The sequence below is a fragment of the Canis lupus genome, chromosome 33 (assembly GCF_048164855.1).
Source record: "Canis lupus baileyi chromosome 33, mCanLup2.hap1, whole genome shotgun sequence".
Taxonomy (NCBI): Eukaryota; Metazoa; Chordata; class Mammalia; order Carnivora; family Canidae; genus Canis; species Canis lupus.
Window position 1 is genome coordinate 29,157,034 of NC_132870.1, and position 23,944 is coordinate 29,180,977.

General features: G+C 42.0%; 1 protein-coding gene across 5 annotated transcripts; it reads right to left on the reverse strand.

Annotated features, from left to right (window-relative positions):
• Positions 1-3,096: 3,096 nt before the first annotated feature.
• On the reverse strand, positions 3,097-22,987 carry ETNPPL (ethanolamine-phosphate phospho-lyase). Of its 5 annotated transcripts, none has more exons than XM_072810800.1 (13): positions 22,969-22,987; positions 19,129-19,247; positions 18,693-18,852; positions 16,796-16,882; positions 13,244-13,334; positions 12,191-12,307; positions 10,042-10,124; positions 9,210-9,435; positions 8,154-8,308; positions 7,411-7,500; positions 7,030-7,160; positions 5,746-5,813; positions 3,097-4,391 (listed from the first exon to the last, which is right to left on the reverse strand). In XM_072810800.1, the coding sequence occupies exons 2-13, from the start codon at positions 19,181-19,183 to the stop codon at positions 4,263-4,265; spliced, it is 1,392 nt and encodes a 463-aa protein (XP_072666901.1). In that variant the 5' UTR covers positions 19,184-19,247; positions 22,969-22,987; the 3' UTR covers positions 3,097-4,262. The 5 variants fall into 5 exon arrangements, with proteins under 5 accessions (XP_072666901.1, XP_072666899.1, XP_072666898.1 ...); XM_072810798.1 differs by lacking the exon at positions 22,969-22,987 and adding an exon at positions 21,990-22,213 and having other exon boundaries at positions 16,796-16,870; XM_072810797.1 differs by lacking the exon at positions 22,969-22,987 and adding an exon at positions 21,990-22,213.
• Positions 22,988-23,944: the final 957 nt, after the last annotated feature.

The window sequence follows — 23,944 nt, forward strand, 5'->3', positions numbered from 1 at the left end:
AAATGACAACTGGAAAATTACTACACACTATCACAAGCTCAACCAAGCAGTAAGTAGCCCCAATTGCAGCTGCAGTGCTAGGCATGGTGGTGTTGCTAGAGCAGATTCATAAGGCCTCATGTACATGATATGTGGTCATTAATTTTGAGAATATGCTTATTTTAAACCAATCAGAAAATAAAAATGAGAACCAGTTTGCATTCTTATGGAAGACAATATTCTTTACACTTTTGCCCCAGAACTAGAATAATTCTCCTGCCCCCTGTCATAACTTAACCTCAAGAGATCTGCACTATCTAGGTATCCTGAAGACTATTGGTGATAAGTTACAGATGACATCATTCTGATCCTGTAGGAAGAGAGGTACTATACTGGAGTACACTGTACGGTATACTGGAGGTATACTAGCATGGAGGTATACTAATATACTAGCATTAGAAACCTCAGTAGGATATGTTTGCTCAGGAAGATGGGAGATAAACCTTACTAAGAATCAGGATCTATCATTTCAGTAAAGAGGATGATGGCCATACTCAATGATGGCCTTGAAAGACAGTGACAAGGGAAAATCTTCCAATGGTAGAACTTTGAGCGGTACACGTGATCACCCCTCAAAGTGAGCACATAAACAGACTCATGAGCAGTGGTGAATGGTCTGGTTAGCCAGTCAGGAGCCTGAAAGAAAGTGTTAGAGTCCATGACAAAGGAGGTACCGGGTAAAGGCATAGAACTGTATACATGGAGTAAATAACACATGCTAAAATTTGTTTGTGTCACATGTTAATGTACATCAAAAAGCACCCAGCATGGAAGAGGCACTGAGCAACCAGGTGAACAGAATGACTTGGCAATTGACATCAGTCAACCTTTGACATTAGCCACTTCACAATGGGCACATGGACAGAGTGGTCATAATGGCAGAGATGTTGGCCCACAGCATAGACTCCCACTTACCAAGAAAGATCTAGCTATTGCCCCTTCTCCATCCCCAATCTGCCTGCAACAGAGACCAACAGTGAGTCTCTGACATGACACTATCCCTTGAGATCAACTGGCCACTTGGTGACAAGTTAAATGCATGGGGTTCCTTCTGTCCTGGGAGAGGAGAGCCAGTGGTTTATTTGCACAATAGACATCTATTTAGGGTATGGGTTTGCCTTGGAGTTTCCTACTTACAGAGCCTGAACCAGAAGCACAATTTAGGGGCTTATGGAATGCCTGATCCATAAGCATGGAATCCCACAAAACATCACCCAAATGAGGAACCCACTTTACAGTGAAAATGTGCAGGGTAGAAATCGACCAGTTGTATTACACTCACATTACTCTGAAGCTGCCACTTTGATAGGGTATTGGAATACCCTCCTGAATAAAGGTGTAGCCAAGGTGCTGGCTCAGAGGTAATACTCTGCAAGCATGGGGTGCTATCCTTCAGATGGTAGTATCTGGACCCAGTCAGAGACCCCCATAAGGCACTGTCCCCCCAGGAGAATCCTAGATTAAAGAGGTGAAAGCGTGAATGGCCCCACTTACCATCAATGACTCAGTGGAGAATTCTGTTTTTCCTATCCCTACAGCTTTGGGATCTGTAGGGTTGGAGGCTCTGGTCCCCAAAGAAGGAGTCTTGCTAACCTATAAGCTACCTATGAGCATCTTGGACTCCTTGCAGCTAGGCAGTTGGAGTCACCATATGGGCAGGGTTAATTGACTTTGATCTCCAGAAGGAGGTAGGGCTTTTGTTCCACAGTGCGGGAGGCAGGATACCTGTGAAACTCTTATGTCTCTTTGGTACTCCTTGCCTAATTGTAACTATGAATGGACAGTCCCTCAGCCCTGGCCTGGAGAAGACATGGTTTCCAGAGGCTCACACGCCTTAGGAATGAGGGCCTGGGACACACGACTCTAGGACATCCAGAAGTGATGGCCGAGGGTGAGTGGAATTTCAGTAGTGGAGAAGGAAAATAATGAGTACCAGTAGTGGCCCTAAAACTATTTGTAGTTACAGGAGTTGTAGTTTGCTCCACTAAGCTCACTCTTCTGAGTCTCCCCTGAGGAAGAGAGATGCACAGGAACCATTGAAGGCCTACTTCCCAAACGTATGGGGAAGTGGATGTATGTGGCACAAGGGGCAGACCATGGCAGCCACGGGGGTGTGCTGCTCAGCTCTCCCTTCAACAGGGAGCCTGTGGTGAGAGAGCAGTCAGCTGACGGCCTCCAGCTCCAGCATCTTCAAGATCCACAGCACCATTCAAGCCGGATATGTGCTTCCTGGAGCTCCTGGTCAGTGAGGGAAGCCTGTAGAGCTATCTAGGGCCCTGTCATCTCTGCCCGCGGTTCTTTATGTGCAATCTGAGAGCCTGTGTCCCCAGTGTGCTGGCAGAGACTTTTCTCAGAGCTTTCTTGTTCTCTGGCTGAGGCTCTTCCTACTCAAATCTCCACTCTGGTTCTTCTCTTTTCATACATGTCAGGCCCAAAAGCTTTTCCTGACGACTCCTGCTTCTCTGCTCCTTTATCTTTCACAGGCATTACCCCTAAACTATTACTTGTATGTCCAACTATCTTGGTTTTGGATCTGTCTTGGGACTTGATCTAGAGACCCAGGGGACCCGAATGGACACAACCTCAGTTGTGATGTCATAGAAATGAGGCAGTTACCAGGAGCCTCACACACAGGGAGTCTCTGTTGCATTCAGGAAGGTGTCACTTACTTCTAGATCTCTCCTCTTATCAAGGAAACCTAACTTATAGGCAATGAAGAAGAGTGCAGTATATCAAAGAATAAAGTCTTAATTTTCTATTATTTTATACTTGGAAAACGTGTAACACAGGGTTATTTTCTCCTTCCTCTGTTGAATACCCACTCCAAAATGAAGAGGACAATTACTGTCTGCACATGCCCACAGGTGGTGCTCAAAGGGGTGTTGATCTGTGTTGTGAAAGATCCAATTACTTGTTCCATAGAAGCCAGCCACAGAGACCTCTAAACCCCTAGTTTTTGCCAGCTCCTGGGGACCAATCTCAGTGTTATCTAGCCAGAATCCATAGAGTCGGTTATATTTTTTTTGGAGGAAAAAGTATTTAATAATGAGACCTTGCTTTTTAAAATAGCATTTTAATTAATGACAAACTCAGAAAGGAGGATTTTACAATCATTTTCCTCTCAACATCCCTCTCAGCTGCCATGAAACAGACAGCAAAATTATTCACTCTCCAGTAGGAACAAAAACCAAAATGCAAAGTTTAACAAGTCTTAGGATGGCAAGACAGAGAGAATGCACAGTCAATATGAAAACAAATTTCTTGCAGTTCATTGGCTTCCAAGTGAATGTCTTGTGGTCCCAGCATGTTACAGAGAGACTCTTGAGGTTCCAGATTTCCTCATTTCCCTTGGCCAATGTCTTATTAAAAATGTGTGTGTGTGCTCCCACTCTCATGTGGGGGTGTGTTGGGTACTGATAAATCTGATGAGAAAGGAAGATGACCGGTTAACTTCTTACCTGACAGCTAAGTGACTTGCCAACGTGACATAATCTGACGTTGACAGAGCCGAGGTCTCCTGACTGAACACAGCGCTTTGGCTACTGCTGCTGTGCCAGCTATGTCTGCGTGAGTGTTGCTGGGTTTACTCCTCATCCTCCTTCCTGCTGGCAGGACCCGACCATGACTCCACAGGATCATGACTAACCTCGTCCTTAGCCAGAGGTCCGATTTCTCCACTAACTTCCTAACATTTGCTGTATGTGATTTTTTTCCAAATAGCTTTGATTTTACTACCCCTAATATTCTCTTCAAAAGAAGGGTACACTTTCCTAGTAAACATTTTTTGGTTTACCTCATCTTCTATTATAGCCCAAAATATACACATAAATTACATCAATAATGATTCATTCATCTTTTAAGGCACTAAGTATCCAAAGTTTAGGAACCTATTGTACTTTGCTCTCTCATTTCAAACATTAATACATGAGTAGTAAAACTGCCAACCCAAATTTTCAGTCTGAAGCATAAGTTTAGTAGAATAAATAAAGTACTTTCAGAAACCTCAAGTAAGGAATTAACAGGCAAGAGGCTGAACTAATCATCTTGACATGGGTTGATTACCACTTGGCTTATTCTTTCTACTCCCTTATCTTTTTATTTACACATCTAAATGGAATGCAAATTTTACTATTGGAGGGTAGGATCCAGCTACTAACAGAAGACACACTTCCATTGATTCTCTATAACCCTGGACACTCATCCTGCTTTAAAATGCTAATCTCTCATGTCTTGAGCCTCTTACTGAGCAGGGAATGTTTATCTGTGCACAGTCCATTTCTCTTTTGGCCGGGATTTTCTCTGGGGTCCGAGGCGCCCTCACCAAGCAATTCCGAGTGTGCTTCGTTAGGCATCTGTAAGACAGGCACACAGACTCCAGCAGGCCCGGCACTTCTGACCTGCCCAGCCTCTGCACAGCTGACTCAGCAGGCAGCGGGCAAACATAGCACCACACAACACTGCAGCCCTGCTCGTTCCTCCCCCTTACCCTGCTGAGTCTCTTCCACAGACATCTGAAATGTCATGTCAACATAAAATGTGGGACTCCGAGCCAAAATTTCAGGAACATGTGTGCTAACTCCAATGTGCGATTTCCCATGGTGAACTCCCTTTTTCGTAAGCTTCTTTTCAATGCTTGCTTAGTTCTCAGCTACGATTCTGTCCTGGGCTTGATAAGCGACTCTCATGCTCAGATAAGAATTGATTTCTACAACTGGTGTGTGTTCCACCAAGAGACAGAAACAATCCTGTTAGCAAATCATTTGCTCTCATTCAAAGGGCCTAATGTTTTTCCACCAGAAAAAGGACTTTGCTGACTGCACTGTACGTGCAGGCCGACTCGAGGCACTGAGTGTTCCTTTATGCATAGAAGTCATAAACAAATAGCAAATTATGCAACAGAGCCTCTCAAGTTTTCGCCTTTCTGTTTTCTGAGCCGGGGAGCTCTTTCTCACACCCTGGGCAGCTCGGGGAGAGAATGGAAAGGCCCTCTGCTGGAAGCACATCAAATGCAGAAACTAGGCCACTTGGTGCCAGAGGGTTCCCAGGCCCCGGCTGCCAGTCGAGGTTTATGCTTTAGTTCACTTCAGGACCAAACCCCGGCATTTTGGAGCCTCACTGCCAATGCTTCTGCTGATTTTAAAGAGTGATGTGTAGGTGTCAGGTGGCCCTCAGACAAACAGGAAGGAGCTTAGGACATTTGTCATCATTTCTTTCTATATTTTGCTGGTTCCCTTAGCAGGCATGAGGGATTTTTTTGGTTATGGGTATAATCCTGTAAGAACGGCTCTTTGACTTTATTTCTTTTTTTTCTTTTTTTTTTTTTTAAAGATTTTATTTATTTGAGAGAGAGAGACAGAGATAGTGACAGAGAGCACAAGTGGGGAGGAGAGGGAGAAGCAGACTCCCCATTGAGCAGGGAGCCTGATGTGGGGCTCCATCCCAGGGCCCCAGGATCATGACCTGAGCTGAAGGCACATGCTTAACCGACTGAGCCACCCAGGTGCTCCTGCTTTATTTCTTTCAAGTGGTATGACACTTGTTTTGGAATGTAATCGTGCACTCAAAATTGCAACAGCAAGCCAACCCTAGCAAAGGTGGATTCTATTCTAAAGGTTATTGTACAATTTTTTAAAACTTTGCATTACTTTTAATTTTCCAAAGTTTTAAAATTTTCCCCTAAAAATAGAGTAGCAGACTCTTTCTTACCTTTGCTCTGCATGGAGTATTCTCAGAGATTACACTCTCACTTTTGGCTCCGATGGCTTCTTCTAAAACTACATCAAAGAAGATACAATAGAGAAGACAGGATAACATAAAAATCTTAAAAAAAAAAAAACTTTTTGCTGTCTATAAAAATACTTTTTTAAAAATAAAAATACCTTTAATGAAGAACTGAGAAGTAAATGTACTGTGTTTGAAACATGTCACTATTAGAATTGCTGCTTTTAAACTTTCATTGTAGCATTTCATCATTATCATTTACAAGCGACACTAAACCTGTGTTAGGTATGCCCCATTCACTTTATTCAAAGTAAGTTCTTCACCTCACTGTTATTAATGCTCAATCTCTGAGATGACTCTGAAGCAAGGGTACAGACTTGCCCCATCCTATACTCTTCTTTCCACCTGGCCCTTCACGCAGGTGTGTGAAGAATGCTTGCCAAGTGTGGGTGTGAGAGTACTCTTGGTTCAAAGACAGTGACCATATTAAAGATAACTTGGGCTGGCTCTCAAGTTTTCCAACACTGACAATCTATTTTGTATGATATATCAATTCCTGGCTTATCGGCCTTGCCCTAACCCCAAAAGTCTGAGAAGGGAGCAGAGAAGTTGAATCTTGAAAATATAACTAAAGCAAAATAAAAAATGTTCTAACATTTGACAGTACGTTACGTTTTCCAACATGGTTTTACATTGCTAGTTCACTTTTTAAGCTCAATTTATGTTCATAACAGAAAAACAAATGAACTTAAGTATATAATACAGGTAGTAAGCAAAAGATAAATTCCTATGACAAGGCTAATTCTGAATGGCAAACAGAAAGCCTCAAGAGTTAATGTAGTAAGTGAAATACACAAGTCAAGCAATTCAGCATATAGCAAATGATTGTTAACCTGTAACCTATAATTTTTATTATTAATGTTTCTCACATTTCCAAGGCAAAATGCTAACACACTGTACACTGCAGCATCTGTGGTGCTCAGTGTAAGGCAGACCTGCAGCTTTTTTAAAAAGTGAAAGTAGAGAAAAATAAAGTTGTCTTCAGGTCCTTAAAAACCCAGAGCTGGAGCTGTGGGAGCCCGGGCAGAAAATTTAGATTTAATGAAGAGTCTACATAGTTATTACCTTTTCAGCTACCTTTTTCTAGTTCTACATACAAAGTTGCACATTCATTTCCAATCTCTTTCACTTCTGTTGTGAAAAACCCCACGCACGTTCTGTATGACCCAGTGTGGGACAAGGTGGCATCCTAAATGTCAGTGAACAGACCTGTTAGGATCTCATCGAGTTGGTCCACCATAAATTTCGCATCTTCTTCCGTGAAGCACATAGGTGGTTTTATTTTAAGCACATTTCTATGAGGTCCGTCGGCACTGAGAAGGACTCGCTTTTCTTTCATCCTAATTAGCGCAGGAAATATGCGTGAGTGCATACAACTAGTAACAGGTTATTTAAGAATGATGTGAACACAGAGCAGCTCAGTATTCTCATGCAAGCAGCCCACATTTATCAACTGCATGCGTCTCAAACTTCCCTTATTTGGAGATGTGGGGGGGAGTAAAAGAAGATTTCAAGTTATGGGGGGGTACGGGGGGGGAGAGGGGACAGGTGTCAAGGCGGGAGACCAGTCGGGTGTCGGGGTGCTCTTACTTGTAGATGACATGTTGAGCTTCATCTGTGGCGGGGGTCCTTTCCTGCCGGTCCTTCACCAAGTCAATTCCGATAAACAGGCCGATGCCCCTGAGGAAGGTAAAGAGAGAAAACATGACAGATGCTCTATAAGATACTGCATTGTCATAAAATATTACCACTGTCCCCAAACTTCAGTTTAATTTGAAGCTGGATATAATTCCCTGTAGGGGTAACCTGTTATTGATTCTAACTAATCCAAGATATCAATCCAGTGCCACAGGTCTTTCCAGTTTTTGAAATCAACTTGGTTTTGTCACCCAGTTTTTTTTCTTTACTTAATTATAAAAGAAAAAGTCTTAAGAAACAACCTTCTTATGCTAGTTTCTCAGGACAGTAATGATGATAAATGTTCAATGTTTATATATATGAAAAATACCAAGTTTTCCAGGATGTAATTTTAATAATTTTTAATAAATCTTTTAGAGTTACTTTAAGTTACTTCTTCTCATCTCTTAGGGGCTAAAGTTATACTGGCTTTATTTATTTTTTAAAGTATAAAAGTTGGGAACGATATATACAGTGGTTAACAGTGGTTAATTTTTATATCAGGGTTCTAAATTAACAATGAGGTTTTTAAAAATGTTTTTTAGTGTTTTCTAGATTTAGTTTTATGTAATTTATTTTAAATTTATAAGATAAAGTTTAAGCTATTTTCATTTGGAAAAATGAATAGCCACACGACAATTTCATAATAAACGTACCTGATGTCTCCTATCAAAGTGTGTTTAGCCTTCTGTTTATTGAGTAACTCAGTAAGATAATCCCCCACTCTAGTGGCATTTCCTTGAAGGTCTTCATTTTCAATTACATTCAGGACAGCCAAACCAATAGCAGAAGATACTGGATTTCCTCCATACTGCAGAAAAAAGATTTAAAAGAATCCACAATGGTTGAATTATTGGTATTGCTTCATCTACGAGAAATTGGCTCATACATAAGCAGGTAAAGATATAATTTCAGTGAATTTTTCTCTTGTGATGTAAACTTTTTAGATTTGGAATATAGTGTGATTCTATTTGTTTACGACTGAGTGAAAATTAATTCCAAATTTTATTCTCCATGCTGCATAATTGGTATGAAGGACTATCAGGGAATTTATTAGTTCATCTAAACAAAAACCAGACATTGCACTGGGAACTAAGAATTTCAGAGTGTGGTTCGCTGAGGGGGATAAGGGTTCTACCTCTGAACACTTGTGTAAAAACAGCTAAGCAATGGCATTTTCTCTCAATAATTTATGTCCTTAGATTTGAATCTTACTTTTCATTGTCACAAGTCCTATTACACATATGGCACAAACTACAATAATTTTTCCAAGCTTAAAGTTCATGACTTTTGGGGGGTAAAACCAAGGAAATAAAATTTCCCAAAGATAGAAACTTTAGTATCTCCTGTGACAGCCATATAACATTTATAGTACTGTATCATCTAAACACTTTAGAAATGTTTGGGGAATTTAAATGTGATACAAAATAAAGAAGATCATACCACCTGTGAATGAAACATCATAATCTCTAGAGTTTAGCAAGGCAACCATTTATCACTGGAACAATTAATCATTTTAGAAAGGGGAAAGATACACAAGGAAAAATACAAGAATTATGCCAGAGAATGAAATATAGTTAGATAAAAGTTTGGCTAGGGTCCTGGGGTAGTTAGCTGGCAATACTAAACTTTATTTTTTACTACATTGGCAAGAAGTATAAGAACACACAATATTTTCCCCTCTTAGCACAAACCGGGAGGCCAAAATTTACCGTATTGAAGTATTCCATCCCAGAACTGCTGAAGGCTTCTGCGATTTCTTTGGTTGTTACCACGCATGCCATTGGGTGGCCATTGCCCATTGGTTTCCCCATTGTGACGATGTCCGGAACAAAGTCTTCGCCCTGCATTTGGAAGCTCCAGAAATGTTTCCCAACTCGGCCAAAGCCCACCTGAACTTCATCAGCAATAAACACACCTCCTGCTCTGTGTACATATCTGCAAAGCAAAAGGGAAATCTAATGTTTTCAAGTCATCGAGAATCCCCAAACCCACCCACAAAGATACCGATTATGGAGGGCCTAAGAAAATGTTAACTTGAGGTCTGGAATCGTTGTCAAAAACATTTCCGTGCTCAAATCCCCAGTGACATCTCCATGATGTCACTGACTTTGAAATATAATCACATAATTTCCAGAGTAGACACATTCTTATTATTTAGGTTTGTGCTGCTTCAAGTAAGCTATACTGTGGTATTTTAAGTGGGAAGAGAGAGAAGTGAACAAGAAGTAGTGTTTAGCAGGGTTAATCTTCAAAGTTTTACTAATTGGTAAGGCATGGGCACCAGCCAGGGAGGAGGCCAGGCTGGGGACCGGAGCCCAGCCCCGGAGGCTCCCCCTGCTGGACCGGTGTAAACCCTTTATCCCTTTATTTGCTGGATCTTGGGAAGGTAGAGGGGTTCTGGGGAGTCCTGGTGTGGCAGGCATGCCGAAGTGGCTATTGACCAGCTAGTCTGGAAGTATTTCAATATTTTAACCAATATGGCCTCTCAGAACTGTCACAGAGCCTTCAGTTTGACAAAGAATGCCCAGGTCAAGTACATACTCTGCCACTTTCTGGAAGTAGCCTGCTGGAGGAATTATTTGTCCGCCACAACTCTGCATGGATTCAGCAATAAAGGCAGCAATCTATACAAGAGAAGACGGCGTCAAAGTCCATTAGGTCCCCCTTGAACCCCCTAAAAAAGAGGACTTCTTAACAGAGCAGGTAATTTTCAAAATGGTTGGGAATGGACCTATGTCAAGTAGCAAATAGGCCACTTGATGACAAAAAGAAAAGATGTTCGCATTGGAGAAGCAACTGATCTGAAGCACCTGTTTCTAAAATTCTAGAGTACCAGTGGAACTACCATGAGAAATGGAGGAAGGGCAACCTCCAGTTCTCCATTATTAAATTAAATGCAGGGGATCCCTGGGTGGCTCAGCGGTTTAGCGCCTGCCTTTGGCCCAGGGCGTGATCCTGGAGTCCCGGGATTGAGTCCCACATTGGGCTCCTGGCATGGAGCCTGCTTCTCCCTCCTCCTGTGTCTCTGCCTCTCTCTCTCTCTCTATGTCTATCATGAATAAATAAATAAATAAATCTTAAAAAAAATTAAATGCAGTGTTTTCCTTAGGATCAACTGAACAAGAATGATGTTTTGAGCAGTCTTTGATACGAATTTCTAAAAAAATTACCCAGGTTCTAAACCCATTATCGTGGTGCCTGTTTCCTCAGCTTGGTGAAGGAGGACTGCCTGAGCCTGGAATTTGCTCTCAGGAAAGTCCAGGGTGACTTCTGGCCGCACACTTTAGTTACTATGCTATATTTCTAGTTCTTACCCTGAACCGGGCTTAACTCAGTGGAATCAGGCAATTCACAAGAGGAATTACAAAGGAAATGCTCTAGAGAGGAAGAAAGGAGGAGTAGAAAATAGGTACCATTGAATCAAGAAGAGAAAGCATAGGCAGAGGATGAGATATGGAGTCAACAGAACCAAGGCTCTAGTCCAGACTACATCCAGTAACTATATTACCTTGGCTTAAGTTCTTCACTTTTAAATATTTCATTTATTAGCTATAAAACAAAGCCATTGGACTTAAGAGTTTGCTGCTCTAAAATCCCCTGACTTTGCAAGCACATCTAATATTCTGAAGCCTCCATCTTCTATTTGCTCATTGCTTTCAGCATTGTTAACAGAACAGCATCAAGTCAGTAACTACTGAATGTTAATGTAATTGAAAAAGTTATCCGAACCTTCTAGCAGCAAAAATACCACGTGATCCGGGTAATGTGAATTTTTTTTCTAGAAGCACTCTTTACCGTTGTGTAAGAAAATACAGACTACCCTTGAAAAAGAAAAGCATATAGAGCTCCCCATAACAGGTAGCACTTGGGACTAGTTGCGCAGCTACAAACAATGAATTGGATGGGAAGAAAACCGTTAAATACAAATGACTCTCTAGTCACTAAGATAAATATATTTGAATTGGAAAAAGCAAAGTCTTCATTTTTTATCTCAATTAAGATTTTTGTATTGCCATGTTGATGCCATAAGCCAGTTTAAAGGCAAAGCATATATCAAATCACTTTAAAACTCCACATAAATAACCCCCAAATGGGCTGAGTAGGGTGAAGACTGAGAAAACGGAAACTCTTTTTCTTACCAGACGATTCTGGTTCTGTCTTTGAAGCTCAGGCTCAGATTGGAGAAACATTTGTTTTGCCTTTGTTAACCCAGGGTCTTCAGCTTCAGGAAAGTTGTACCAGTTCAAGGGAAGCACCAAGGCTTCCTGGGCCTAGGAACCCTCATTGGTTCAGAGGCCCCAAGGCCACTATGCCTCTTCCCCTTCTTCCTATTTCAGCTTCCCATGCTACTTTCATTTGGAAGAGTCTGTCCATGGCCTATCACCTTTCCTAATCCTCTCTCCCTCTAGCCCTTTGGACAAGAGTCGGCATCCCACTGGGAAAGTGAGAATTAGGCCACCAGTCCTGGAACAGGCATAGTGATTGCATTTCCAGAATAAATAAAAATAGATAATCTTAGAGGATGATCATAATAATGCACTTTTTGAAACATGAGCTGAATGAAATGTAAGTGGAGAAAAATAGAAAGGGAATTGAGATCTAATCCTTTTCCACCTTTCCAGTGTGTCACAGTGATTTCAGTCCACTTCATAAAAGATGTTAAGCTGTTTTCAAAACTATAAATACAAACCTTCCTCCCACTGTTATGAGCTTTTTCAATAATTTCCTTTACTTCATCTGCATAAGCATTGGCTGGGTCTGCATGGTCTTCTCTGTATTTTCCTCTGTAAGTATCTGGAGCTGGTGCCTGAAAACCAAATGGTAGAGTTTCTTTAGATTCACGTCTTGGACAGATGAGCTATTGCAAAAAGGCACTTCCCCACAAGAGCATTTAGAAAGGTAACTATGTGGACTTAAGTGACTCTAGGTTCTTTTGTTCTTTTTCCTTAACATTCCTGAATTCTGTGAAAGCTGAGGTCTTTGTATTGTGAACAGGAGCTTGGATTTGCTCCTAGACCCTTGTAAGTCAAGACTGCATCCCTATTCAAATAAAGAACACATTCAAATCAACAAGTGTGATTGCTGTATTTGAAAATTTCAATGGATGAAAATTTTATTAACTATTCTATATTGAAAATAAACCAACACTTACCGACTATATGGCAAACTGCAATCATCCAAAAACTAGAATGCTTTAGCACTGATGCCAAGTCTTAACATTTTGGAAGAAAGAACTGACAATTCTCTTATGAAAGACTACTGATCCTTAATTAAACCAAATGAGTTTTTATGTTTCAACAATGACTTGATTGGTTTCTTTATTTTTTTTTTACTTTTCATTTTACTTCATAACTCTATATAACAATTTAGCATAGAGCAGTTTAAGACATTCATACATGTTAGATTTAACTCCAAATTTCAAGCTGGCATCAGTGACAGAAAACTTGAAGACCAAAAGGTGAGGAAAATAAAATGATAGCAATGAATAATAGCTTTCACTACCACTATGCTAATTTGCTGATTGTGATGCTCATCAATGGATTTTAAACCATATCCTGTCATTTTCTGGCCTTTTGACTTTAGTAAGTCACATAAATGCTCTTGATCTTAATTTCTTTTTTCATAGCTTCATTTTGATGGAAGGATCAGGCTGGATTGTCCTTAGGCATTCTTCCAGTACTAACTTTCTGATTTTTGGATTCTTTTTTTTTTTTTTTTGATTTTTGGATTCTAAGATGCTTACCACATGCACAAATTCTTTCTTGACATCTTTGCCCTTTCGGAATTTATATGGGCTGATCTCAATTAAAGATGATAAGTGACCATGGTAAGCACTGAAAGAAAAAGAACAGTAACTAAAATCACTCAGAGAAGGAAGTTTTTGTAGTATATGAAAAATAGCATTGTACGTCATCAAGGGAAAATCTCAACCTTAGTGCCAGATAGAACTATACAGGATCTAATTCTTCATGGCAAGATTGGCCATTTAATTTGTCCAGTTCTCTTTGTTCATGTAATAAAACACATAGGAAACCAAGTATGTATCCTCATAGACAATTTTTTTAAGCAGGCAAAGAAAACTTAATTTCTTAGGATGATATTAGGTGTGCTAAATTAGGTTGTCTAAATGTAAAAATTGTTTTCTATAGCTTCATGAAAAACTTGAAAAGTATGTATCCTTTAAATTTATTTGACAGTTACATTCTAGTAAATTCTAAAAACAACTTTACATCACAGAATGGGCTGTGTTTCTGTCTGGAATGGTTTCTATGGGATGTCTGATTGCATATGCTGGGCAAACACAAGTTGGTAAGAGCAGGAGGTCTCTTCAGGAAGAAGTATGATTGAGAGATGGCCAAGTGGCTGTGAGAGTCTTTTCTCTTGCTTAAAATATAGGTGGTTATAATATTCCCTTTTCTGTTTCTTGCACAGAGGCATAATTGGGAGATCTGGAAAAGAAATTTTTAAAAAGCCCATGAATAGATAAAACAAAGAGAGAGGACTTCCCTTAGCAAGATTAAAGCATGCTACAAAGCCACAGTAATAAAGTTAGCATGCATCCAAATGAGAACAAACTGGAGACTGGGACAGAAGGTCAAATCAGAGACACACCCACACATAAATGTAACACAGGGGTAGATTTCATACGAGGCAGTAGAAGAAAATGAAAAAGAATATCTTTGTGCTCTGGGGATGTGGGAGGTGTAGGGGGAGAGATATTAACAAAACTTAGAACACATAAACCGTATGATGAAAATTTTATTTATTTGATCTGATCAAAATGAAAGATTTCTGTTGAAAGATACCATGGACAAAGCTAAAAGACACATGATAGTGTGGGAAAAGATTCTGAAATGTTTCAAAGTAAAATGCTCATTCACACTGGTGGTTCTCAACTCTGCCCACATGGTAGAAATACCTGGGAAATTTAAGAATATATAGTGTTTCCTGGAATCCACTTCTGATTTTCTTTAATTGGTCTGGTGTGGGACCTGGGCATTGGCATTTAGGGAAATTTTTTCCCAGGTAATTTTAAGACACAGTCAAGGTTGAAATCTTTTGATCTAGACTATATCAGCAAACACAAACCAACAAGAAACAGATGGGAATCCCAAAAGAAAAATGGGCAAAGAATATGAACAGGTACTTCTCAGAAGAGAAATCACAAATGCATGTATCTGAAGAGATACTCAAACCCATAATTAGGAAACTGCACATTAAAACAACATTGATACCATTTTAGTTATTGGACTGGCAGAAGTTAGAAAAAAATGAGAAAGCAGGGTACTATAAGGTTTTGGTGAGAATAGGGGAAAATGGGACCTTTCATGCAACCGTTCTGGAGACTAATCTGGCAGTAGTTAGTCAAATTAACAATGTTTCTGGGACCCCTAGGGGCTGGCAATCCTGTTTCTGGGTGTTTATCCCTAAGACCTTCTTAAAAGGTCCATAAGGTCACACGTACAAGGATGCTCAATGAGAGTCACTTCCAGAAGTGAGGAGAAAAGGAGAGTGACAGTAGCCTCCTCTGTGGGGAGGATGAGGCAGGAGTTTGAGCTGCACTGTCCCCTATGGCAGCTACTGCCCACACATGGTAAGTGTAGGACACACATTGGATTTTGGAGATTTAATAAAAAAAAAAAAAAAAGAAAAACTCAATATATTTTATATTAACTGTTGAAGTGATATTTTGAATATATTGACTAATAGGAAATTTTAAATGCCCTATGTGGCTCATACTATATTTCTACCAGACAACACTGAATTAAGAGACTAGATGTACATCCAGTAATACAGACTTGAAACAGTGCCGAGGGAAAAAAGTTCAAAACAGAAAGAGATTTATAGCAGTTTTTGTAAAATTAAAACAGATTCACATAATATATATTAATAAAAATACAAAAATAGGGAACCTGGGTGGCTCAGTCAGTTAAAAAAAGTGTCTGCCTTTGGCTCAAGTGATGATCCAAGGGTCCTGGAATCCAGCCCCGCATCAGGCTCCCTGCTTGGCAGGGAGTCTGCTTCTCCCTCTACCCCTGCCCCCCATGCTCTCTCTCAAATAAATAAATGAAATCTTTAAAAAAAGGAATACAAAAATAAAAGATGTACATCTAACAGATTAGAACAGTTGTTTGTAGGTGAGGGGGGGAAACGGGAATAAAAGAGAAACAAAAAATGAACTATGGTAGGCAGAACAATGCACCCCCTCTCAAGATGCCCACATTCTAGTCCTAGGAACCTAGGAATATGTTACATGGCCAAAGGGCCCTCACAGATGTGAGTAAATTCAGAATCTTGAGATGGAGAGGCAATCCTGGAGGGTCCAGTGGAATCACAAGAGTCTTTACAAGCGAAAGGAGGAGGCAAGGGGATGGTGGACAGAGGCAGAGGAAGTGAGGTGAGGCTGGGGGCAGTGGTGGAATGGCTGGCTCTGAAGATGAGAGGAGGGCTCCCGAGCAAGGAAGGCAGGCAGCCTCTAAAAGGTGGGCAAGGCAAGAAAACAGAAGGAGCTTCCAGAAGGAGCACACAGTCCTGTTGACACCTTGATTTTGGTCCAGGGAGACCCATTTTGGATTTCTGACCTCCAGAACCATGAGAGAATAAATTCATGTTGCTTAAGTCACTACATTTGTGGTTAATTTCTCATAGCAGCAATAGAAAATGAACATATGGTCCAACGCATAACACAAGAGAAGCCTATTTAATGGCAAGAAATGAGGTTTGTGTTCAATTTAATCTTCTGTGACTGAGATTAGGGGGGCAGAGAGGTAGAAAACAAATGAAAAGAAAATGAATTTATTTTAAATGTAATAAATTCATGTTAAAGAGATGAGATTAAATAATGGCTGGTAATAGTCATAAACTAAGGAGAAAGTACTTGGTTTCTTATTTTCTTTAAAATTTGCTCTAAATTGTTATCTTTTAAATTAATTACAGTGGATAATCACAGTAGTGATGTGAACGTATAGAGTCTGAAGAAATCAATTCTATTTTTATTTTGAAAGATATTGAGTAATGCATTATAGTGGCTCAATAAACAGTTAATGATTCATGCAAAGCCCATAAGGCCATGATCACAGCATCCAAGAGAGCCCCCTCCATTTGCAGGAACTTAGACGGAATTAAGTATCTTGCAGGCCTAAGCTGGCCCTGATACCTTAATACATAATAAAAATCATCATGCCATGTATCCACCCTCCTCCATATATGCTTGTAGTATTACTATGGACAGGAACAGTAAAATTTTGTCTCTTAAAGGAGCTTCTTATTTAGAAGTCTTGCACCTACAACTTACTGGTCAAGAGTGATCACATCTTGGTGGCCTCTGAACTGCCGAGCCAAACGTAACGCTAAGTCATTGGCTTCAGATCTGTTAAGACAACTCAGAGAGAGGGGTTATACGTTCTTTTTTAAAATATTTCAATACACTCTTTCAAGTATTTCAAAATGTTAATTACAAAAGTTGTAAGATCCCAGTCATTCAGAAATGTACGGGGAATCCTCTCTCTCCCCTTTGGTCTTGCCCACTCGGTGATCTCACTTCATCCTTCCAACACAAGTTTCCCAGATATCTTCAATAAAGAACGAGACACACAGAAGAAACCCAATTCAAAGGATTCACTGCTCATTTCAAACTTCTGCCCAGTTCAGCAGCGACATCGGTAGGTGACTAACGTTGAGAATATTGGGAAGCCCACATTAAGCCTGATCTCAAAGGGAGGAATGGGAGTGGGAGAGCCCATCAACTTGACCACTAAACTATGTTGTGGTTGTACTGACCCAATAGTCGATCAGTTCCTTATCGATAAAATAAAGATCATAATTTTTTTCTATTTGGCTTAGATAGCCTAAATATACTACTCAGACACAGAAAAAGAAAACAATCATTTGTGGGATGTTTACTATCTGCCAGACATCATGCTCAGTGTTTTGTTTGCATTTATTCTAGTAACTCCTTTGCAAGGCAAGGGTTGCCATCTCCTTTTTAGGGATAAAGAAACCTCGTCAGAGAGGTGAAGGAGGCAGAGGTTCTCGCAGCTAGTAAGACATAGAGCCAGCATCCAGACTGAAGTCTGTTTAACTTTAAGATTATTCTTTGTACTGTCCTAAGTCTGTCACCTCCAGTCTCCGGTGACAGCACTCTTTGACAATAGAGGATTCCTTAGAAATCAAAGTCAAATATTTAATGTGCTGAAGGCAAAAATGCTTTAGAACAATAAATTAGATCCTAAAATACCTTAATTCTTTACAACGAAAAAGGGACAATCTTCTGCTTATAAATTTGGTTTAAAATTTCATTGAAGACAAAAGTGAATCACAGTATCATATAATTGAACATTTACAGAATTTCTAATAGTTTTAATACATTTATACATATACATAATTTTTAAAATATGAGTTTTTGCTGTTTGTACAGCTTTCTTCCCAATATAACATCTCATTTTGAGCTTTTCACCTGTCATTAGACATGTAGTTCCAAAAACATATTTTTAATGTCTGCATAATAGTCCACAGAATGTATACATAATAACTTGGATTTACAGAATTTAAAGGCTGGAACACATCTATTCTTTTGAATTTCCTCTTGCCTTTTTTGTATTTGTGTTGAGGAAATGTTGAATGCCTAAGAAGCAAGTCAATCAAAAGCTTTACCAAAGTTATGGCTTGTTTAGTAGGATTCTTTTTTTGCTAAAATCCCTCATTCATGCCATAAAAAAACTATCCAGGCCCACTGACTCTTTAGCTACTTACTCTACCTTCTCAGTAGGTGAGAGTCATTTGACTGGTTAGGTTTTCTCACATGAACGGCGGGCTTGGATATTTTTGCCATTGTTACCACCCAAGGATTTAACCTTTAGGGATAGGAAGGCATACCAGGTCTGCTTTCCCCATCTTTCACCAAGGAAGCCTCAGTAATAAAAAGTTGAGTGGCATGTACATGTTAGTGTCACTGACTGGGTCAGAAACCCTGGAACGCACTGCTGGGGGTCTTATCTACCACAAGCTCATGAAGTAAAGCCAAAGAAACAGAACCATCAGGCCCCATCGGGTTGTCATTTAGTAAAGGGCAAGAATCTCTGGAAACCTTAGCCGTATATGCTCCACCAGGAATAAAAAAGAAAGGTTATGTGTGAGAGGGTAAAAAACCAGACTGGTGGGAATGGGGGCAGGTGCGAAACCTCAAAACATACCCCGAGTTTGTAAAATAGCAAACGGAGAGTTTCTCCGGCAGGGTTGCTGACAGGCGCCTGGCATACTCAACAATATTGTCATGGAGGAATCGAGAATTTGTGTTCAGCGCTTCCATCTGTTCCAGGGCAGCCTTGACCACTTCTGGGTGACAGTGTCCCACTAAAATTTAGGAGGCAAAAACCCAAAAAAGGAATTACAATTCTAAATTCCATGGGAAGTGAGGGGAATTCTGAAGCAAGGGGGAGGAAAAAAAAAAAGAAAGAAAAAAAGCTGAGTGGCTTTCCCTGCCACAGTGCGCTGTGACTTTGCCAGGCTAGCACTGCGCCCCCCCCCCCCCCCACCCACCCAGAGGCCCAGGCACCTGCCGCCCGGGGCACATCTTAGTGATGCTGCGTCCGCCTCGCTCCACAGCAGGGACAGGACCAGGACGCTTACCGTGGGCAACGTTGTTGATGCAGTCCAGGTACTGGTCGCCTCGCTCGTCAAACATGTACTGCCGCTGGGCTCGCACTATTTTGACGGGATCCGCAGCAAAGAAGACTTTGCAGGAGGGCCTAGAAATAATGAAAGGAAACACTTCGGTCTGGAAGGACTGCTCCGTGTTTTTCCTTCTCAGTTGAAGGTCACGATCAGTGGAAAATTTCAATTACATAAAGGAAAGGGAAAAACACAATCTGGGTGACATACGTTATTTTTTTTAAAATTATCATTTCACAATAGCATGGAACCTTCTACTTTAATCCCCCCTTTGTGACATTGCTCACAGTTTATATGTTTGTTATATTAGGTTTGCCACGATTTGACAACTCTGTTTAGAGGTACATGGATCAACTCTGACAGCTCTAATTACACACATCAATAACTAATTTTTCTTTGGGAAGTTTTATTCTACCAGAAAACAAAACAAAACACAACAAAGGAAAAACCAAAAACCTAACTTTTCTTTTTTTTGAAGTTTACTATGTGTCAGGAAGCAACAAGTATTACAAGTATTTCATTTAATCCTCCCAAATATCAAATGAAGTAGGGGCTATTATTCACATTTTTATAGGTGAGGAAACTGAGGCACAGAAAAATCAAGAAATTTGTTCAAGATCACACAGCTAGGGCAGCCCCGGTGGCGCAGCGGTTTAGCACCGCCTGCAGCCCAAGGCATGATTCTGGGGACCCTGGATTGAGTCCCACATCGGGCTCTCTGTATGTATGATGCCTGCTTCTCCCTCTGCCTGTGTCTCTCCCTCTCTTTCTCTCTGACTCTATGAATAAATAAATAAAATCTTAAAAAAAAAAGATTACACAGCTAGTAAGTGAAAAAAAACAAACAAACAATTTGGAAGTAGACTGTCCAAACCACAACCCAAGACAGTGCTTGCTTGCTTTCTCTCTCTCCTCTTCTGATCTAATTAAAGAAATGAATAACACTGAAAGCTAAGTACAAATAAATTGATAATAAATACTGTAGAAGAGATTTTACAAGAGACTGGTTTAAGTCTTTTAAGTGGTGCCTGTCCTGTATCAAATGGATTTACCATTTTTAAATAATGAAATCCAACTATTCTTCTTACCCCTTAATCCATTATTTTGAGCATAATAAAAAGTCATCCATATTCTTGGTTATTTGGATGAATGTCTGGAGTATAAATTTTAGCAACAGAGAAACATCACAAAGTTTTCTGATGTTCACCCTCTGAACATGTAGAAACTAAAATGGAATATGTTATTTTAACTTTGGTGACTTTGCCTGCACAAAGAAAATGGCACGTGCACTGGAGGTATTTTGAAGGGTAATTCGATGCTTATATATTAAATTGATATGCAACTTTTTAGAAACTGTTTTAATTATTGTGTATAGGTAATCTTAATTTAAAACTGCCTCAGCTTAAGTGTCATCAGTTAAAATGAAACTAATATTCAATGAGAATTTCTTATTGGTTCAATCCCAGCTGTGAGATTATATACCTGTGAGTTAAAAGCCAAAGAAAACCTTTGAGTCATGAATGTGGGCTGTTCACTGCAGACTTCACCTTCCCTTGCTGTGGGTACTTTCCACCTCACCACTCAGACTTCAGGTAAAATTCTATCAGGCTGTCCACGGCTCCACTCCTCCCTTCACAGAATTGCTTCGGTTTAGTTTCTCTGAAATCACTGAATTTGCATTGGAATCTAACTACTACATGGGACTGAAAACTAAACAGAACAGACTGGTGATCAGAAAAGAGTAACGGGCTGCCTGGCTAATGAGGGAGGAATAGGACCCTTTGGGCTTTTCCTATGCGGGGTTGAGAGTTCCAACCAGTCTCCTAAGAGGCATCTAGAAACCTCCCCGGTTGAGACCAGCAGATGAGTAGGAGCAACCGGCCAGCACTTCTCAGAAGAGGACACCAATTCTTCTTTCCTACGTTCCCCAGTCCTGTCTCGAGTGCGCCCGGGACAGCGTGGATTCCGCGTGAACCCTGCGATCATCTTTCATACTCACACGTGCCTTCTTAAAAACCCGATCACGCTTATTAATAATCTCACGGGCTCGCTCCTGTGAAGCAGAATGTGACTCCTGCTTCCGCAGAAGGGGAAATTAAAGTAACTGGACAGAGGTCGCACAGGTGACGAGACACCGTCCTAGGACCAGGGGCCAGGTCCCCCTTCACGGCCAGTCCTGGACGCTTCTAACGCGGGCAAAACAGAAGCGGACCGGCGAGAGCAGCGCATCTGCAGAGCGCAGCGGGGGCGCCGCTTGGGCGAGCACGTCGGGAGAGCTGCATTCCACCCCCCTGGGTTAGCCCTCGATCTGCTAACCAAGCACGCAGGAAGAAAGGGTCCGCTGGAGGCAGAAGTTGTCAGAATGAGTTTGCTTCACGGCCGCGGTGACAACTATTTTGAGCCCATAAATTCTGAGACACGTTCGAGCTGGTGGCCCGTGGCGGGGAGCTACCCATCTCCCGTCGCAGCGCCCGTCCGGGGAGTGGAGTTCCCGGGCTGCGGCTCGGGACCCTCGCGGGTCAAGCCCTCCAGCCGCCGGCCGCACCCCCCCGCCCCCTCCGCCCCCTCCGCCCCCTCCGCCCCCTCGGCGGGCTGCGGAGCGCGGGCAGCGCGGGGACAGGCGGCGGCCGGGGACCCCCGGGGGCGGGCGCGCGCGCGCAGGTGCGGCGGGGACCCCCGGGCGGGCGCGCGCAGGTGCGGCGGTGGCGGGGACCTCACCCCCGGGGCGGGCGCGCGCAGGTGCGGCGGGAGGACCGGCCACAGCCGCCGTCTCGCGCCCCGCCCCCCCGCGCGCCGCGCCGCGCCTTTGGAGCCCTCACCCGATGTGCTTCCTCCGCAGCGCCAGGGTGTCCTGCTTGCTGTACAGCTCGCACATGGTGGCGCGGCGGCCGGGCGCTCCCCGGGCGCTCCCTCGCGTGCGTGTGCCCCCCTCGCGAGCCCGCTCCGCTGGCTGCCTGGCGGGGGGCCTCCCCGCCGTGATCTCTCGTGGGGTCCCTTGCCCTGGGCCTCGGAAGTCACTGGCGGCCTCAAGCAGCTGGGGCCATCTCCCTTTTTAAGTCTTGGCTTGCCTTTGCCCTCCGCAAGCCCCACCCTCCCGGTCCCCTCCTCCGCCCGGTGCGGGCTTTGGCGAGTCGCCGGACTGGCAGCTCCTTCGCCGCCACCCTTGCCCCCGGCCGCCCTGGCTCCCGGGCCTGCCCTGCCCTTCCCGCTCCGCGCCCCCGCCCCCGCCCCCCATCCTTGCTACTTATTCCATTTCCCTAGCTTGGTCTTGCCTTTGCACCTCTTCCTCTTCTGCCAGAGAATTCTTTCCTCCCCACCCCCACCCCCCGGCCTTTTAAAAAGATTTTACTTGTTTATTCATGAGAGACACACAGAGAGAGGCAGAGGGAGAAGCAGGCTCCATGCAGGGAGCCCAACGTGGGACTCGATCCCGGGTCTCCGGGACCACGCCCTGGGCCAAAGGCAGACGCTCAACCACTGAGCCACCCGGCTGGCTGCCCTCCTTCCCCCTTTCTTTCTTGTTTATTTTTAGTGTATCCCGTGATGTTCTTGTAAATATTCAGATAGGCGCTCTCTGGAGGTGACCCAGCCCTCCAGTCGTCTCCTTTCTCACTCTGAGCCTATGTCAGTACCTGTAACCCACAGAAGTAACGAGTCACAAGACCTAACCATCTAAGTAACAGGGACTCAGCCTGCTACTTGTTGGAGTGATAACGTATAACGGGGTTTCAAAGATCTACTTTAACGGTAATTACACTCCTAATTTCTCTACTATACAGATTATAAGACATACTTTACCTGGTTCAGTCCTTGAGACGATCAGGAGAGTTATCATGCCATTACCGTATGTCCCATGTTGCTGGTGGTGCCCCTAGAATTGATTCATAGGTTTCTTGACTTCCTTTGGAACGATCTTCGCACACTGATCAAACTAGAAGTTCAGTATCTGGACAGAGTTAACCCTAATTAACTATAACATTAGGTCACGTTATTTTGAGAACTAGACAGCCTCTGATTTAACTCCCCTGTTCCGGAGATAAGAACAGTGAGGCGCAGGAAAGGTGAAGTTTTATTCAAGGTCATGCAACGACTTAGCCATAGAGTTTAACCTAGATCATTTCATTCTTTCTGTTTTGAAAGACAGAAAAGAAAGCTTAATTTACCTATAACAACACACTTGAAAAATGTTTGCTGATGATCTTTCTCCTGAAAGAAGCTATTTAACTTATATTAATACACTGCAGAAGTGGTATTATTGCATTGCCTAAGATAGGTTGAGAAACTGAGTCCTACGAGGAACAGTGTGGTAAGAATGTTAGATATTATAAATGGAGGGCAGAAGGCACTTAGGAAACTTGCAAAAAATCCCCAACATGTAATCTTGGTCTAGTTCCGTATATGAAAGATGATGCCAAATGTACATTTATTCTCAAAACCTTTAGTCCTGGTAAAGGCACAGATAGTCACGCTTTTTCTATAAACCTCTGTAGTTTCCTGTTATTCCCAATGCTTTAAAATATGTTCTGTAAGTAATACTGGACCAAGAGTCTTGGGCGTAATCTGTTTCTTACATAAAGTAGTTGAGCTTCTTGACCTTTTGGAGGCCAGATTTCTTTGTACTTAAAATTAAAAAAAAAAAATCTCTCTTTGACTCAGCATTATAAGGAGGGCTTAAAAGAGGGGATGATTGTGGAATGTGTGGCAGGATCATTGTTAAGATCTTGATGATCCTACCCTTTTTTTGGTTTGTTTTTGTTGTTGTTTTTTAAATTCC

Bases quoted from the DNA above. Each gene is read 5' to 3' on its own strand.
- ETNPPL (XM_072810797.1), bottom strand. From the start codon at position 22,045: ATGTGCGAGCTGTACAGCAAGCAGGACACCCTGGCGCTGCGGAGGAAG. The intron at 13,335-16,795 runs GTAAGTTGTAGG...TTTTTCTTTCAG, and splicing joins GATGTGATCACTCTTGACCA to TGCTTACCATGGTCACTTAT. The intron at 7,501-8,153 runs GTACGTTTATTA...TACCTTCCTCAG, and splicing joins ACTTTGATAGGAGACATCAG to GGGCATCGGCCTGTTTATCG.